At 35.5% G+C, this 20,402-nt stretch overlaps 1 protein-coding gene across 4 annotated transcripts in view; it reads left to right on the top strand.

Moving 5' to 3' along the window:
- LOC133653298 (sodium-coupled neutral amino acid transporter 3-like) overlaps positions 1-16,316 on the top strand; it is a 55,580-nt gene extending 39,264 nt beyond the window's left edge. For 3 of the 4 annotated variants that reach the window (XM_062052437.1, XM_062052438.1, XM_062052439.1), the window contains exons 10-16: positions 21-137; positions 4,713-4,792; positions 4,925-5,025; positions 5,095-5,219; positions 10,475-10,619; positions 11,726-11,829; positions 15,910-16,316. In XM_062052437.1, the coding sequence (XP_061908421.1) occupies positions 21-137; positions 4,713-4,792; positions 4,925-5,025; positions 5,095-5,219; positions 10,475-10,619; positions 11,726-11,829; positions 15,910-16,014 (777 nt within the window). In that variant the 3' untranslated portion in view covers positions 16,015-16,316. Of the gene's footprint in view, positions 1-20; positions 138-4,712; positions 4,793-4,924; positions 5,026-5,094; positions 5,220-8,629; positions 9,332-10,474; positions 10,620-11,725; positions 11,830-15,909 lie in introns of those variants that run through there. The other variant, XM_062052440.1, reaches the window with a different exon arrangement.
- Positions 16,317-20,402: the final 4,086 nt, after the last annotated feature.

The raw sequence follows: 20,402 nt of genomic DNA, 5'->3' as shown, positions 1-20,402 counted from the left end.
CTCCTCTAATGTCGCCTCAGGTGATCTACAAGAGATTCAACATTGCTTGCCCACTGGAAGTGTTTGGCAACTTCTCTGTCAGCGCAGACACTTCAGAGGAAGCATGCAGCACCAAGTACTTCAACGTCAACCAAGAGGTGAGCCAGGGCTCCTACTATATTGTGTCTACCAAGAGGTGAGCCAGGGCTCCTACTATATTGTGTCTACCAAGAGGTGAGCCAGGGCTCCTACAATATTGTGTCTACCAAGAGGTGAGCCAGGGCTCCTACAATATTGTGTCTACCAAGAGGTGAGCCAGGGCTCCTACAATATTGTGTCTACCAAGAGGTGAGCCAGGGCTCCTACTATATTGTGTCTACCAAGAGGTGAGCCAGGGCTCCTACTATATTGTGTCTACCAAGAGGTGAGCCAGGGCTCCTACTATATTGTGTCTACCAAGAGGTGAGCCAGGGCTCCTACTATATTGTGTCTACCAAGAGGTGAGCCAGGGCTCCTACTATATTGTGTCTACCAAGAGGTGAGCCAGGGCTCCTACAATATTGTGTCTACCAAGAGGTGAGTCAGGGCTCCTACTATATTGTGTCTACCAAGAGGTGAGCCAGGGCTCCTACTATATTGTGTCTACCAAGAGGTGAGCCAGGGCTCCTACTATATTGTGTCTACCAAGAGGTGAGCCAGGGCTCCTACTATATTGTGTCTACCAAGAGGTGAGCCAGGGCTCCTACTATATTGTGTCTACCAAGAGGTGAGCCAGGGCTCCTACTATATTGTGTCTACCAAGAGGTGAGCCAGGGCTCCTACAATATTGTGTCTACCAAGAGGTGAGCCAGGGCTCCTACTATATTGTGTCTACCAAGAGGTGAGCCAGGGCTCCTAGAATATTGTGTCTACCAAGAGGTGAGCCAGGGCTCCTACAATATTGTGTCTACCAAGAGGTGAGCCAGGGCTCCTACTATATTGTGTCTACCAAGAGGTGAGCCAGGGCTTCTACAATATTGTGTCTACCAAGAGGTGAGCCAGGGCTCCTACTATATTGTGTCTACCAAGAGGTGAGCCAGGGCTCCTACAATATTGTGTCTACCAAGAGGTGAGCCAGGGCCCCTACTATATTGTGTCTACCAAGAGGTGAGCCAGGGCTCCTACTATATTGTGTCTACCAAGAGGTGAGCCAGGGCTCCTACTATATTGTGTCTACCAAGAGGTGAGCCAGGGCTCCTACTATATTGTGTCTACCAAGAGGTGAGCCAGGGCTTCTACAATATTGTGTCTACCAAGAGGTGAGCCAGGGCTCCTACTATATTGTGGCGGGGGGGGGGGGGGGGGGGGGGGGGGCGGGGCTTCCAGTATCTGCCTCTTTTTTCAGTCTTGAACGATGCATGGGCCTGCAGCTAGGTGGCAGCACTGCAGCTAGGTGGCAGCACTGCAGCTAGGTGGCAGCACTGCAGCTTGGTGGCAGCACTGCTCCAGCAGGAAATACGACCAAATATGGTTGTGCTAAAACATGCTAGCAGACATGAAACACACGTCTCCTTTAAAGCACGTGTGTCAAACTCAGATCTGACCTGTCACGTCATTTAATGTGGCCTGCCACATTATTTAATGCAGTCCGTCACCTCATTACGGTGGCCCGTCATGTCATTTAATGTGGCCCTTCCTGTCATTTAAAGTGACCTGTCATGTCATTCAATGTGGTCTGTCACCTCATTTATGTGGCCCTTCATGTCATTTAATGTGGCCCTTCATGTCATTTAAAGTGACCCTTCATGTCATTTAAAGTGGCCCTTAAAGTCATTTAAAGTGACCCGTCATGTCATTCAATGTGGTCTGTCACCTCATTTATGTGGCCCTTCATGTCATTTAATGTGGCCCTTCATGTCATTTAAAGTGGCCCTTCATGTCATTTAAATTGGCCCTTCATGTCATTTAAAGTGACCCGTCATGTCATTCAATGTGGTCTGTCACCTCATTTATGTGGCCCTTCATGTCATTTAATGTGGCCCTTCATGTCATTTAATGTGGCCCTTCATGTCATTTAAAGTGACCCTTCATGTCATTTAAAGTGGCCCTTAAAGTCATTTAAAGTGACCCGTCATGTCATTCAATGTGGTCTGTCACCTCATTTATGTGGCCCTTCATGTCATTTAAGGTGGCCCTTCATGTCATTTAAAGTGGCCCTTCATGTCATTTAAATTGGCCCTTCATGTCATTTAAAGTGACCCGTCATGTCATTCAATGTGGTCTGTCACCTCATTTATGTGGCCCTTCATGTCATTTAAGGTGGCCCTTCATGTCATTTAAAGTGGCCCTTCATGTCATTTAAAGTGGCCCGTCATGTCATTCAACGTGGTCTGTCACCTCATTTAAGGTGGTCTGTCACGTAATTTAATGTGGCCTGCCACGGCCATTAATGTGGTCCCCCAAGAATAAATGAAGAATGAATCCATTGCATTATAGATTTGTATTGTTATTATACTTTGTGTGTGTGTGTGTGTGTGTGTGTGTGTGTGTGTGTGTGTGTGTGTGTGTGTGTGTGTGTGTGTGTGTGTGTGTGTGTGTGTGTGTGTGGGTGTGTGTGTGTGTGTGTGTGTGTGTGGGTGTATGTGTGTGTGTGTGTGTGTGTGTGTGTGTGGGTGTGTGTGTGTGTGTGTGTGGGGGTGTGTGTGTGTGTGTGTGTGTGTGTGTGTGTGTGTGTGTGTGTGTGTGTGTGTATATTCATGTTTATCAATTATTACATGCACGCACAGAGGAAGTGCTTTTATTTTGTAGTATTTGCGTGCACTTCCTCTTAAGGCAGCAGACACGAGGAGGAACATTCTTGAGTTGGCTTAATTGGTAAGTTTATTTACATTATAATTTCAAAGTACACTTAACATAAAGTCCAAATATGTATGATCTGATATAGTGAAATATTTGACTTTATGAAACATGTAGCAACTGACTGCCTCACTTTTCTGGAGTTCTGCTTACTTATTGGGTTGACAGTAGAGATGTCCGATAATATCGGTCTGCCGATATTATCGGCCGATAAATGCGTTAAAATGTAATATCGGAAATTATCGGTATCGGTTTTTTTATTATCAGTATCGTGTTTTTTTTTTGGTTTTTTTATTTATTTAAATCCACATAAAAAACACAAGATACACTTACAATTAGTGCACCAACCCAAAAAACCTCCCTCCCCCATTTACACTCATTCACACAAAAGGGTTGTTTCTTTCTGTTATTAATATTCTGCTTCCTACATTATATATCAATATATATCAATACAGTCTGAAGGGATACAGTCCGTAAGCACACATGATTGTGCGTGCTGCTGCTCCACTAATAGTACTAACCTTTAACACTTCATTTTACAAATTTCCATTAATTACTAGTTTCTATGTAACTGTTTTTATATTGTTGTACTTTCTTTTTTATTCAAGAAAATGTTTTTAATTTATTTATCTTATTTTATTTGATTCATTTTTTTAAAAAGTACCTTATCTTCACCATACCTTACCTGGTTGTCTAAATTAGGCATAATAATGTGTTAATTCCACGACTGTATATATCGGTTGATATCGGTATCAGTTGGTATCGGTATCGGTAATTAAAGAGTTGGACAATATTGGCATATCGGATATCGGCAAAAAGCCATTATCGGACATCCCTACTTGACAGTGTAGTAGTTGGTACAGAACATAAGTCACAGTAGTTTGTATAGAACAATAAATCAATATGATGATGATATTTCAATGATAAATAAATCAATATGATGATGATATTTCAATGATAAATAAATCAATATGATGATGATATTTCAATGATAAATAAATCACTATGATGATGATATTTCAATGATAAATAAATCAATATGATGATGATATTTCAATGATAAATAAATCACTATGATGATGATATTTCAATGATAAATAAATCAATATGATGATGATATTTCAATGATAAATAAATCACTATGATGATGATATTTCAATGATAAATAAATCACTATGATGATGATATTTCAATGATAAATAAATCACTATGATGATGATATTTCAATGATAAATAAATCAATATGATGATGATATTTCAATGATAAATAAATCACTATGATGATGATATTTCAATGATAAATAAATCACTATGATGATGATATTTCAATGATAAATAAATCACTATGATGATATTTCAATGATAAATAAATCAATATGATGATGATATTTCAATGATAAATAAATCAATATGATGATGATATTTCAATGATAAATAAATCACTATGATGATGATATTTCAATGATAAATAAATCACTATGATGATGATATTTCAATGATAAATAAATCAATATGATGATGATATTTCAATGATAAATAAATCACTATGATGATGATATTTCAATGATAAATAAATCACTATGATGATGATATTTCAATGATAAATAAATCACTATGATGATATTTCAATGATAAATAAATCAATATGATGATGATATTTCAATGATAAATAAATCAATATGATGATGATATTTCAATGATAAATATATCACTATGATGATGATATTTCAATGATAAATAAATCACTATGATGATGATATTTCAATGATAAATAAATCACTATGATGATGATATTTCAATGATAAAAAGATGTCGCCAAGAGGAGGCATGAAAAAGAACCTCAGTTGACTTCATCTTTGACTTGACTTGCTGAAGATGTTCTCCTACCTTGTTGGCAGACGGCGTACGCCATTCCAATCCTGGCCTTTGCTTTTGTTTGCCACCCTGAAGTTCTTCCCATCTACACCGAGCTCAGAAGGTAGAATTCCTCCGCCGTTCTTAGTGGTGCTGCTAGAACGTTCTTAGTGGTGCTGCTAGAACGTTCTTAGTGGTGCTGCTAGAACGTTCTTAGTGGTGCTGCTAGAAGAGCTGACATGTTTGCTCCCTCAAGTCCCACCAAGAGGAGAATGCAGAACATCGGCAATGTTTCCATCCTGGGCATGTTCGTCATGTACTTCCTCACCGCCATCTTTGGCTACCTGACCTTCTACGGTGAGACCAGAGACTCTTCTCTGTGACCTCCCTTCATTGGACCTGAGATCTTGTTGTGCATGTGTGCAGGAAACACGGAAGCAGAGCTCCTGCACACCTACAGCAAGGTGGACCCCCTGGACACTCTGATCCTCTGCGTGCGATTGGCTGTCCTGGTGGCCGTCACACTCACCGTCCCGGTGGTCCTCTTCCCTGTACGACCTCACCATGTCATCAACATACTCACATTCTCTTATGTCACACTTCATTTGCCTCCTCAAAATTATACACATGAGAGACAATGTGAAAACGTTTTTTACAAAATGTTTGCAAAAATCTCACGTACAAAATAAGTCTTGGATCAATACTTAGTTGATGCACCTTTGGCAGCGATTACAGCCTCAAGGCTTTTTCAATACCACACCACAAGCTTGGCACACCCGTCTTTGGGCAGTTCCTCTTCGCAGCACCTCTCAAGCTCCAAAAGTGCTGGTTTTCATCCAGGATGTCTCTGCACATTGCTGCATTCATCTTTCCCTCTATCCTGACTCGTCTCCCAGAAAACCACCCCCACATCATGATGCTGCCACCACCATTCTTGGTGATGAGCGGTGCCTGCTTTCCTCCAAACATGACATTCACACCAAAGACTTCAATCTTTGTCTCGTCACACCAGAGAATTTAGTTTCTTGCGGTCTGAGAGTCTTTCAGGCGCAAACTTTTTTACTAAGAGACGGACAAAAAAAATTATTTTAAAATGACTACATTTTTCTCGTAAAATGTTCAAATTTTTGACGTAAAATAACGACATTATTCTTGCAAAATAACAACCTTTTTGATGTCAAATGACCACATTTTGTCGTACAATTACCACCTTTTGGACATAAAATGACCAAGTTATTCTTGTACAATCTCACTTTTTTGGTGTAAAACTACCACTGTATTCCGGTAAAATTACAAACTTTTTACATAAAAGTACCACTTTATTACTCAATCCAATCCAATCCACTTTATTTATATAGCACATTTACACAACAAGAATGTTTCCAAAGTGCTGCACAGCCATGTTAAAAACAATATTAAAAACAATATTAAAAACGATATTAAAAACAATATTAAAAACAATATTATGCTACACCAATGACTGAATAAAAACAAAGAATAAATTAATAGAAAACCAATACAGAGACAATATAAAAAATAAATATGATTAAAAACGATGTTAAAGGGTAAAACCTTACTATCTTACTACCTTTTATTGTGTAAAATTATGACCTTTTTTGTCAAATCGACAGTGGTATTCTCCTAAAATTACACGCATTTATGCTGTAAAACCACCAAGTTCTAACCTTTTTCATGTAGAATATCGACATTATTATCATAAAATGACCATCTTTTTGACATAAAATGACCAAGTTATTCTTGTAGAATCGCAACCTTTTTGGTGTATATTCTGGTAAAATTACAAACTTTTTACATTAAACTACTATTTTATTCACGTAAAATTACTACTTTTTATTGTGTAAAATTATGACCTTTTTTGTCAAATCGACAGTGGTATTCTCCTAAAATTACAAGCTTTTTTTGCCGTAAAACCACAGAGTTCTAACCTTTTTCATGTAGAATATCTACATGATTCTCATAAAATGACCATCTTTTTGACATAAAATGACCAAGTTATTCTCGTAGAATCGCAACCTTTCTGGTGTAAAACTACCAATATATTCTGGTAAAATTACGAACTTTATAAATAAAACTACCACTTTATTCATGTTAAATTACTACCTTTTATTATGTAAAATTATGACCTTTTTTGTCAAATCGACAGTGGTATTCTCCTAAAATTACAAACTTTTTTGCTATAAAACTACCAAGTTCCAACCTTCTTGATGTAGAATATCGACATTATTATCATAAAATGACCATCTTTTTGACATGAAATGACCAAGTTATTCTTGTAGAATCGCAACCTTTTTGGTGTAAAACTACCAATATATTCTGGTAAAATTACAAACTTTATAAATAAAACTACCACTTTATTCATGTTAAATTACTACCTTTTATTATGTAAAATTATGACCTTTTTTGTCAAATCGTCAGTGGTATTCTCCTAAAATTACAAACTTTTTTGCTATAAAACTACCAAGTTCCAACCTTTTTCATGTAGAATATCTACATTATTATCATAAAATGACCATCTTTTTGACATAAAATGACCAAGTTATTCTTGCAGAATCGCTACCTTTTTGGTGTAAAACGACCAATATTTTCTGGTAATATTACAAACTTTTTACATAAAACTACTATTTTATTCACGTAAAATTACTACTTTTTATTGTGTAAAATTATGACCTTTTTTGTCAAATTGACAGTGGTATTCTCTTAAAATTACACGCATTTATGCTGTAAAACTACCAAGTTCTAACCTTTTTCATGTAGATTATCTACATGATTCTCATAAAATTACCATCTTTTTGACATAAAATGACCAAGTTATTCTTGTAGAATCGCAAACCTTTCTGGTGTAAAACTACCACTATATTCTGGTAAAATTACGAACTTTATAAATAAAACTACCACTTTATTCTCGTTAAATTACTACTTTTTATTGTGTAAAATTATGACCTTTTTTGTCAAATTGACAGTGGTATTCTCCTAAAATTACAAGCTTTTTTTGCCGTAAAACCACAGAGTTCTAACCTTTTTGTTGTAGAATATCTACATGATTCTCATAAAATGACCATCTTTTTGACATAAAATGACCAAGTTATTCTTGCAGAATCGCAACCTTTTTGGTGTAAAACTACCAATATATTCTGGTAAAATTACAAACTTTTTACATAAAACTACCACTTTATTCACGTTAACTTACTACCTTTTATTATGTAAAATTATGACCTTTTTTGTCAAATCGACAGTGGTATTCTCTTAAAATTACACGCATTTATGCTATAAAACTACCAAGTTCCAACCTTTTTGATGTAGAATATCTACATGATTCTCATTAAAATGACCATCTTTTTGACATGAAATGACCAAGTTATTCTTGCAGAATCGCAACCTTTTTGGTGTAAAACTACCACTATATTCTGGTAAAATTACGAACTTTATACATAAAACTACCACTTTATTCACGTTAAATTACTACCTTTTATTATGTAAAATTATGACCTTTTTTTGTCAAATCGACAGTGGTATTCTCCTAAAATTACAAACTTTTTTGCTATAAAACTACCAAGTTCCAACCTTTTTGATGTAGAATATCGACATTATTATCATAAAATGACCATCTTTTTGACATAAAATGACCAAGTTATTCTTGCAGAATCGCAACCTTTTTGGTGTAAAGCTACCAATATATTCTGGTAAAATTACAAACTTTTTACATAAAACTACTATTTTATTCACGTAAAATTACTACTTTTTATTGTGTAAAATGATGACCTTTTTTGTCAAATCGACAGTGGTATTCTCTTAAAATTACAAGCTTTTTTTTGCCGTAAAACCACCAAGTTCTAACCTTTTTGTTGTAGAATATCTACATGATTCTCATAAAATGACCATCTTTTTGACATAAAATGACCAAGTTATTCTTGTAGTTATTCTTGGCCACTCTACCATACAGGTCTGGTTGGTGGATTGTCCTTCTGGAAAGTTCTCCTCTCTCCACAGAGGAATGCTGACCATGGTCTTGGTCACCTTGTCCCTCCATCAGCCAGTTTAGACAGCCTGGTGGTTCCACACTTCTTCCATGTACGGATGATGGAGACCACGCAGATATTTTTCAGTACCCTTCCCCAGATTTGTGCCTTGAGACCATCCTGTCTCGGAGGTCTACAGACCATTCTTTGGACTTCATTCTTGCTTTGTGTTCTGCCATCCAGCGTCAAGTGTGGGATCAAGTGCCTTCCCTCATCGTGTCCAACCCTCTGACTTGACCAGAGGTGGACTCCAATGAAGCTGGAGGAACATCTCCATGATTCACCTCAGCTCACTTTTCATCTTCATCACAAATGCTGTCAACACTTTCTTGTTTGATTCCTCCTCAATTTGCAAAAAAATGAGGAAAAATGTTTCCACATTGTCATGATTGTAAAATACTGCACATCTGCCCTCCTCACCTTGGCAACAAACATGTCCCATTTCTTTGGTTATTATATTTTGTCATGTTATTTATTATAGCTTTGATGTTATTAATAAGTTTGGACACACCTTCTCCTCACTCAATCTTCATTTCCATGACTATTTACATTGTAGATTGTCACATCACAACTACGAATGAACACATGTGGAGTTAAAAAAAACAACTGAAAACATGTTTTATATTCTAGCACCTTCAAAATAGCCACCCTTTGCTCGGATTACCGCTTTGCACACTCTTGGCATTCTCTCCATGAGCTTCAAGAGGTAGTCACCCGGAATGCTTTTCACTTCACGGGTGTGCTTGAAGCTCATGGAGAGAATGCCAAGAGTGTGCAAAGCGGTAATCAGAGCAAAGGGTGGCTATTTTGAAGAAAGTAGAATATAAAACACGTTTTCAGTTATTTCACCATTTTTTGTTTGTCCAGTTCAAACACTGATGACATCTATTAAACAGACAAGAAGCAAGGAATCATGCAGAGACAGAGTTCAATTTGGCTCATGAGGAGAGACGTATTGGGCTGTACACTCAGCTCCAGTTCCAACCTACGCTCTAAGGCACAGCCCACGTGCTCCTCTATTTATTTGGGAGGTCCCTGGTTACATCACTGAGGCTGCCTCTGAAGGAAGGGGGGTCCTTTCAGCAGCCCAGTTAGACACAATATATGATTATTCAGAAATGGAAATGTGCTGACACTCGTGATATCGCCCTGTCTCTGCTTTGTCTGCGTCAAGGTACTCGATGTTCGCCCTTGGCAGTCAGCAGGCCGGGTCTGGACACAAACACTGATACGAGACGACTCGCAATCCAAGATTGCAAGTTGTCCCTTTGCACGGATAGAAAAGTACAACTTCAGCACAATTGATAATAACTATAGCAACAGCCTTTAAATGAGAAGGTGTGTCCAAACTTTTGGCCTGTACTGTACATATATATATATGTATATACTGTATATATATTTTATTTTTTTTAATTAATGTTTTATTTATTTGCTTATTTTTCCAACTCGGACTCGTTACAAATAAGAATTCATTTGAAAATCAATTTTTTTTTTCTTACATCACTACTAGTTATGAATAATAACACATTAATAACATAAGAACTATAATAGACAAAAATGTATGCAGCACAAACAAATGGGAGAAGTTTAGGGAGATTTTTGACAAGGTGGGGAGGTTGAAAATGTATTTTTAAATTAACTTTAGTATGTTAGCATACATCAGCAACAACAAAGTACTGTTAGCAGCTTCCATGTTGAGTGAAAAAGACGTACTGTACTTCAATAAACCAAAATAAATCCTGCTTACTGTACGTGTCTATTTCCATCAGATCCGCCGTGCGCTGCAGCAGCTCCTGTTCCCTGGGAGACCTTTTCACTGGCTGAGGCACATCATCATCGCCTTGTGCCTCTTGTTCACCGTCAACATGCTGGTCATCCTCGTCCCCAACATCAGAGACATCTTCGGCATCACTGGTATCACTTTCACGTACACCTCATTATGGTATCACTTTCACGTACACCTCAACACATACTGTACATTATGGTATCACTTTCACGTACACCTCAACACATACTGTACATTATGGTATCACTTTCACGTACACCTCAACACATACTGTACATTATGGTATCACTTTCATGTACACCTCAACACATACTGTACATTATGGAGCAGACAAAGTGAGGCCCATTTTCACCAATGTCATTATCCATAATCAGTGAAGTTGTGTCAAGAACAAGAGAATACAACAAATACTTTTCAACTTATATTCAATGAATAGACTGCAAAGACAAGATATTTAACATTGGAATTGGTAAACTTTGTTATTTTTTTGCAGTGGGAAAGAATTCCACTTCAAAAATGTGTCTCCTCACTTCCCAAACCTTTACTGAGTGTTGTTCAAAGGAAAGGCCATGTAACACACTGGTAAAAATGCCTTTTTTGACATGTGTTGCTGCCATTACATTCTAACTTCATGATTATTTGCCAAAAATAAGAAAGTTTGTCAGTGTGAACATGAAATATCTTGTCTTTGCAGTCTATTCAATTGAATATAAGTTGAAAAGGATTTGTTGTATTCTCTTTTTATTTACCATTTACACAACCTGACAACTTCACTGCTTGTGGGGTTTGTACATATTTTGTTGAATAATAAAAAGTGAATAAATTTTTTTTTTTTTAAACATTTTTATGACAGAGACACTTTCAGGTCCTTGGGACCAAACTTGAGGGGAGCCCTAAATGTTCAATACAAATTAATATATTCTATTGGTTTAGAAAATGAAAAATATCAAAATGGCCGCCGCATGCTTTCATTTTTCAGTTTGGCCCTCAGTGGAAAAAGTTAGGACACCCCCGTCTTAAACTTTTTGAACAGGAAGAAAGTGCTAAATAGAAGTTAGCTTTAAAACATCAACATATTGGAATAATAAATCTGTGTGCGTGTGTGTGTGTGTGTGTGTGTGTGTGTGTGTTTGTGTGTGTGTGTGTGTGTGTGTGTGTGTGTGTGTGTGTGTGTGTGTGTGTGTGTGTGTGTGTGTGTGTGTGTGTGTGTGTGTGTGTGTGTGTGTGTGTTCAGGGGCCACAACTGCTCCCAGTCTGATCTTCATCCTGCCTGGACTCTTCTACATCCGCATCATCCCCACTGAACAAGAACCCCTCAACTCAAGACCAAAGATCCAGGTGCACTTCTTCTCCTGCACAACAACACTTATGCACCATCATCATGTCACACAACAACACTTATGCACATCATCATGTCACACAACAACACTTATGCACCATCATCATGTCACACAACAACACTTATGCACCATCATCATGTCACACAACAACACTTATGCACCATCATCATGTCACACAACAACACTTATGCACATCATCATGTCACACAACAACACTTATGCACCATCATCATGTCACACAACAACACTTATGCACCATCATCACGTCACACAACAACACTTATGCACCATCATCACGTCACACAACAACACTTATGCACCATCATCATGTCACACAACAACACTTATGCACCATCATCTACACAATTTTTTTTTACACTGAATTATTCTACACTGACTTTTATACCATTCACTGAATTTTTTTCAACACTGATTTTTTTACACTGAATTTTTAAACACTAAATTTTTTTACACTGAATTTTTAAACTGAATTTTTATACACTGAATGTTTAAATACTGAATTTTTTACACAAAATTTTAAAACACTGTATTTTTCTACACTAAATTTTTTTTACACTGAAATTTTCTTCACAGAATTTTTAAACTCTGAATTTTTGAATTTTTGTACACTGAATTTTTAAACAACATTTTTTACACTGAATTTTTATACACTGGATTTTTAAATACTGATTTTTTTTACACTGAATTTTTAGACACTGAGTTTTTAAAAAATGTTTTTTTTTCCACTGAGTTCTTATACACTGGATTTTTAAATACTTAATTTTTTACACTGAATTTTTAAACTGAATTTTTATACACTGAATGTTTAAATACTGAATTTTTTACACAAAATTTTCTACACAAAATTTTAAAACACTGCATTTTTCTACACTAAATTTTTTTTACACTGAAATTTTCTACACAGAATTTTTATACACTGAATTTTTAAACTCTGAATTTTTAAACTCTGAATTTTTGTACACTGAATTTTAAAACAACATTTTTAGACACTGAGTTTTTAAAAAATGATTTTTTTCCACTGAGTTCTTATACACTGGATTTTTAAATACTTAATTATTTACACTGAATTTTTAAACACTGAATTTTTATACACTGATTTTTTTACACTGAAATTTTAAACAACATTTCTTACACTGAATTTTTGTACACTAAATTTTTCAACACTGATTTTATTACACAGAATTTTTATACACTGGATTTTTAAATACTGAATTTTTTACACTAAATTTTCTACTCCATTTTTTTTTTACACTGAAGTATTCTACACTGAATTTTATACTGTACATGGAATTTTTATACAGAGAATTTTTCAACACTGTTTTTTTTTTACACTGAATTTTTAAACACTAAAATTTTTTACACTGAATTTTTAAATACTGATTTTTTTACACAAAATTTTAAAACACTGCATTTTTCTACACTAAATTTTTTTTACACTGAAATTTTCTACACAGAATTTTTATACACTGAATTTTTAAACTCTGAATTTTTGTACACTGAATTTTTAAACATTTTTTACACTGAATTTTTATACACTGGATTTTTAAATACTGAATTTTTTACACTGAACTTTTATACACAGAGTTTTTTTACACTGAATTTTTAGACAGAGTTTTTAAAAAATGATTTTTTTTCCCACTGAGTTCTTATACACTGGATTTTTAAATACTTAATTTTTTACACTGAATTTTTAAACTGAATTTTTATACACTGAATTTTTAAACTGAATTTTTATACACTGAATGTTTAAATACTGAATTTTTTACACAAAATTTTCTACACAAAATTTTAAAACACTGCATTTTTCTACACTAAATTTTTTTTACACGGAATTTTCTACACAGAATTTTTATACACTGAATTTTTAAACTCTGAATTTTTGTACACTGAATTTTTAAACAACATTTTTTACACTGAATTTTTATACACTGGATTTTTAAATACTGAATTTTTTACACTGAATTTTTAGACACTGAGTTTTTAAAAAATGATTTTTTTTCCACTGAGTTCTTATACACTGGATTTTTAAATACTTAATTTTTACACTGAATTTTTAAACTGAATTTTTATACACTGAATGTTTAAATACTGAATTTTTTACACAAAATTTTCTACACAAAATTTTAAAACACTGCATTTTTCTACACTAAATTTTTTTTACACTGAAATTTTCTACACTGAATTTTTATACACTGAATTTTTAAACTCTGAATTTTTAAACTCTGAATTTTTGTACACTGAATTTTTAAACAACATTTTTTACACTGAATTTTTATACACTGGATTTTTAAATACTGAATTTTTCACACTGAATTTTTAGACACTGAGTTTTTAAAAAATCATTTTTTTTCCACTGAGTTCTTATACACTGGATTTTTAAATACTTAATTTTTTACACTGAATTTTTAAACTGAATTTTTATACACTGAATTTAAATACTGAATTTTTTACACAAAATTTTCTACACAAAATTTTAAAACACTGCATTTTTCTACACTAAATTTTTTTTACACTGAAATTTTCTACACAGAATTTTTATACACTGAATTTTTAAACTCTGAATTTTTAAACTCTGAATTTTTAAAAAATGATTTTTTTCCCACTGAGTTCTTATACACTGGATTTTTAAATACTTAATTTTTTACACTGAATTTTTAAACACTGAATTTTTATACACTGATTTTTTTACACTGAAATTTTAAACAACATTTCTTACACTGAATTTTTGTACACTAAATTTTTCAACACTGATTTTATTACACAGAATTTTTATACACTGGATTTTTAAATACTGAATTTTTTACAGTAAATTTTCTACTCCATTTTTTTTTACACTGAATTATTCTACACTGAATTTTATACTGTACATGGCATTTTTATACACAGAATTTTTCAACAGTTTTTTTTTTACACTGAATTTTTAAACACTAAAATTTTTTACACTGAATTTTTAAACTGAATTTTTATACACTGAATTTTTAAATACTGATTTTTTTACACAAAATTTTAAAACACTGCATTTTTCTACACTAAATTTTTTTTACACTGAAATTTTCTACACAGAACTTTTATACACTGAATTTTTAAACTCTGAATTTTTGTACACTGAATTTTTAAACAACATTTTTTACACTGAATTTTTATACACTGGATTTTTAAATACTGAATTTTTTACACTGAACTTTTATACACAGAGTTTTTTTACACTGAATTTTTAGACACTGAGTTTTTAAAAAATGATTTTTTTTCCACTGAGTTCTTATACACTGGATTTTTAAATACTTAATTTTTTACACTGAATTTTTAAACACTGAATTTTTATACACTGATTTTTTTTACACTGAAATTTTAAACATTTCTTACACTGAATTTTTGTACACTACATTTTTCAACACTGATTTTATTACACAGAATTTTTATACACTGGATTTTTAAATACTGAAATTTTTACACTAAATTTTCTACACTCCATTTTTTTTACACTGAATTTTATACTGTACATGGAATTTTTATACACAGAATTTTTCAACACTGTTTTTTTTTTACACTGAATTTTTAAACACTAAAATTTATACACTGGATTTTTAAATACTACATTTTTTACACAAAATTTTCTACAATACATTTTTTTTTTACACTGAATTTTTCTACATTGAATGTTTTACTGTACACGGAATTTTTCTACACTGGATTTTTAAATACTGAATTGTTTTACACTTCACTTTTACACTAAATCTTAAAAGACAAATTTAGCTAACAAATTTGTTTTCAACGTAATTGTAAATATAATTTGACGCAAAAAAGTTCCGTTTACAGAATTCAAATGCCAAAAATGGAATGACATAAATTGTGTGTGAGAAAAGCACAAATGAACAGCATGTGGAGAAATTGTTGATGGAGGTTTTTTAGAGCGACTTGCATTGACTCCATCGTTAGCTGACTTTTGCTAGCCTTTATTTACGACTAAGAATGCATGAAAAAGGAAAAGAGAAGTCTTCCAGAAGGATTGTGAGCCACATTCATTTCTTCTCCTGTTTGTTGTCGTCCTCCTCGTCAGGCCGCCTGCTTCACCGCTCTGGGCTTCATCTTCATGACCATGAGCGTCACCTTCATCGCCGTAGATTGGATGAGCGGGCAGAAACGCAGCGTGGGCGGCCATTAAAGTGCTGGTGGCAACAGTCCTCACCTCTCTGCTGCACGCTTGGACAGATCCTTCATTCTACCAGGACAGATCCTTCATTCTACCAGGACAGATCCTTCATTCTACCAGGACAGATCCTTCATTCTACCAGGACAGATCCTTCATTCTACCAGGACAGCTCCTTCATTCTACCAGGACAGATCCTTCATTCTACCAGGACAGATCCTTCATTCTACCAGGACAGATCCTTCATTCTACCAGGACAGATCCTTCATTCTACCAGGACAGATCCTTCATTCTACCAGGACAGATCCTTCATTCTACCAGGACAGATCCTTCATTCTACCAGGACAGCTCCTTCATTCTACCAGGACAGATCCTTCATTCTACCAGGACAGATCCTTCATTCTACCAGGACAGATCCTTCATTCTACCAGGACAGATCCTTCATTCTACCAGGACAGCTCCTTCATTCTACCAGGACAGTTCCTTCATTCTACCAGGACAGATCCTTCATTCTACCAGGACAGCTCCTTCATTCTACCAGGACAGCTCCTTCATTCTACCAGGACAGCTCCTTCATTCTACCAGGACAGATCCTTCATTCTACCAGGACAGATCCTTCATTCTACCAGGACATATCCTTCATTCTACCAGGACAGATCCTTCATTCTACCAGGACAGCTCCTTCATTCTACCAGGACAGCTCCTTGATTGTTCGAGGATGCGGCGGCGACAGGGAAGGCGTGTCCTGTGTCCGCGTGGTGTCATCCTGCGCTGGGAAGCCGCCATCCTCACGATTGCTAACTCGCCATGCAAAACATTTCTTTGTCCATTAGTCAAGTTTGCGTTCAGCAAGTCAAAGACCAAACACTCGCCGCCACAAGTTGTGCTCATTTTCTAGTTGTGCTAGCGGACTTGAAGGCAGAGACAAAGTCCGCAGTCCACCAATCACGTGGCAAAGTGCAACCAAGCACATTTATTCTGGACATTGTTCAATAAATATTTTCAAAAGATGAAATCCTGTGTTTGATTTGTTTTTCTCCAGCCGCTTGACCAACGTTAGCACAATCCTTAGCGTTCTAATGTTAGCATGCTAGCTTGTTTACAGGCACACTGTCACAGCCCGAGCTGGTGTGCGCCAGTCCGGCTGCAGCAAGCAGCAAGCAGCTGCAATCAACGCACCTGTCACTGATCAGAGGAGCTCCCTTCATAAGCCTGCACAACCTGCTATCCCGAGCCAGAACCTAGTAATCTGTTCCCGTACAGCAAGCCAACTAACCAAACATTCTCTCTCTGGGTTTCTTCTTATTCTTTGTCAGAATAATTGTATCAATCAATCAATGTTTATTTATATAGCCCTAAATCACAAGTGTCTCAAAGGGCTGTACAAGCCACAACGACATCCTCGGTACAGAGCCCACATACGGGTATCTAAGTTATCACAAAACTTTTCCATGAGTTCCTGGCGAGAGGACAAAAGCTGTCTTTGATCTTACCAAGCAAAAGGCTTGTAAAACTCAACTGTGTAGGATGGGAAGCGACATGGAGGTGTCGGTTTCTTTGATGTATTGTGATCCACAGGAAGATCTTGTCTTGACCCGAGATCTACAAAGCGGAGAGGAAGCAGGACCTGACGAAGCTCCTGGCACCTTTTCTTTCAACGGTTTTGTGACCGAGTGCCACATCTTTTTCACTAAGATAAATGTAAGCATGCTATTGTTAGCATGTTAGCTTCTTGGTCATATATTTGTTGCTTGACGCTATCTGGCCAGTGCTACGACTCTTAGCATTTCAGTTGGCCTTTAGCTCTTCAGCATTCACACAACATTTCTACCAAAACTGCAGTTTGTCATTTTTAATAGTAATTTAGAAGGTGAAAAGGACCAAACTAGCCCTGCATCCTTTCATCTGTCAGTCTAGGCCGGGGGGGTCAGAGCTGCGTGTGGCTCTTTAGCGCCGCCCTGGTGGCTCCCTAGAGCTTTTTAAAAAATGTAAGAAAACAGAAAAAGATGGGGTAAAAATATATATTTAGTTTTCCTATGGTTTGTGTAGGAGGACAACATGACACAAACCCTCCTAATGGTTCCAAAAGCCACTCCTTATAATAAATATGCCACTCAAGACAGTATTTGGACAGCTCCGTTTTGTCCTAATAATATTGGCGGTCCTTGAACTCAACATAGTTTGTGTACATGTGCAACTTTCTCCGACGCTGCCACAGAAAGAGGTGTTTTATGCCACTCCTTCTTTGTCTCATTTTGTCCACCAAACGTTTTATACTGTGCATGAATGCACAAATGTGAGCTTTGTTGTTGACTTGTTGGCGTGTTAATCAGACATGATTGGTCAGTGCATGACTGCAAGCTAGTCCATGCTAACATGCTATTTAGGCTAGCTGTATGTACATATTGCATCATTATGCCTCGTCTGTAGCTATATTTGAGTTCCTTTAATTGACTTGACTTATGTCCTCTGTGTGTTTCATTTAGATTTACATGCCTCATGACACATTATCTGTGTGTAATATTGGCTGCATGTCTGATGTGCCATGTTGTTCCAGACCTCAGCAAACGTTACCATGTTGTTGCAGACCACAGCAAACGTTACCATGTTGTTCCAGACCACAGCAAATGTTACCCAGCTTGCAAAGACTGTAATAAATCCATTAGAAGACATTTCCTTGAACTTGGACACACACATCTACACCTTTGCTCATTCCAAGTCAGTCATTACCAGGACTTATCTCACCTTCTGAGAAGTTTTACTAATGTTTTACAATGTTGTAAAAATGTGTAGAATAAATATTACATTTCAACATTTTGTCAACGAAGATTTGTGTCAGCCGGCAACACATAGTCATTTTAATAGTAGGCTAATATAGCTAATATAGACACTTACATCATGTGTTGCCTTCATTATAACACTTATATAAGACTTTTAAAGTCATTTTGATAGTAGGCTAATATAGCTAATATAGACACTTACATCATGTGTTGCCTTCATTATAACACTCATATAAGACTTTTAAAGTCATTTTGATAGTAGGCTAATATAGACACTTACATCATGTGTTGCCTTCATTATAACACTTATATAAGACTTTTAAAGTCATTTTGATAGTAGGCTAATATAGCTAATATAGACACTTACATCATGTGTTGCCTTCATTATAACACTTATATAAGACTTTTAAAGTCATTTTGATAGTAGGCTAATATAGCTAATATAGACACTTACATCATGTGTTGTCTTCATTATAACACTTATATAAGACTTTTAAAGTCATTTTGATAGTAGGCTAATATAGCTAATATAGACACTTACGTCATGTGTTGTCTTCATTATAACACTTATATAAGACTTTTAAAGTCATTTTGATAGTAGGCTAATATAGCTAATATAGACACTTACATCATGTGTTGTCTTCATTATAACACTTATATAAGACTTTTAAAGTCATTTTGATAGTAGGCTAATATAGACACTTACATCATGTGTTGTCTTCATTATAACACTTATATAAGACTTTTAAAGTCATTTTGATAGTAGGCTAATATAGCTAATATAGACACTTACATCATGTGTTGCCTTCATTATAAGACTTTTGAAGTCATTTTGATAGTAGGCTAATATAGACACTTACATCATGTGTTGTCTTCATTATAATAGATGTTTGAGCCAGTGCTTCTTAACCATAGGGCCGGGGCCCATTGTTAAAATATCTGTTTCTCAGCTGTGGTACTCAGTTGTAATACACTTGTCCACCACTTGTGGCAGTAATGACTATATCAAACAAGCAGAAGAAGGCTGGCGCTCAAATCAGGGACATTTTTTAAGCGCAAAAATTATGACTAAAGCGGTGATGCATTTCAATTTTATTGAGTGTATTTAAGAAACATTTATTATTTAACACTGCATAATTGTATTCAAACGGCTTTTATGAGTTCCATTTATTGTTGGAATCAGCCTGACCTAAACCTTGATGATCATTTTATTTAACTGGAATTATGGAATAGGATTAAAATCAAGATTAGACGACTAATTCAGTGTTGGAATGACTCAATCAGCTGTTTGGGAATGTAAAAGTCCAAGCTGGTAGGGCGGAGGAAGAAGATGGTGTCAACAGAAAGGCCACACCTTAAACATGATAGCGCCTCTCGCTATATGAGCTAAATTTAAACGTCTGGACATGAACTAACTGCACTTTGGCACCTGGCGTTAATGACACAAATACTAAGTTGTTAGCCAGGAAGATGCTAACATTGAACATGATAGCGCCTCTCGCTATATGAGCTAAATTTAAACGTCTGGACATGAACTAACTGCACTTTGGCACCTGGCGTTAATGACACAAATACTAAGTTGTTAGCCAGGAAGATGCTAACATGGCTAAGAATAGAGGCACA

The sequence above is a fragment of the Entelurus aequoreus genome, linkage group LG07 (assembly GCF_033978785.1).
Source record: "Entelurus aequoreus isolate RoL-2023_Sb linkage group LG07, RoL_Eaeq_v1.1, whole genome shotgun sequence".
Taxonomy (NCBI): Eukaryota; Metazoa; Chordata; class Actinopteri; order Syngnathiformes; family Syngnathidae; genus Entelurus; species Entelurus aequoreus.
The sequence above is the reverse complement of the archived record's forward strand: the minus strand, read 5'-3'. Positions and strand labels throughout refer to the sequence as shown.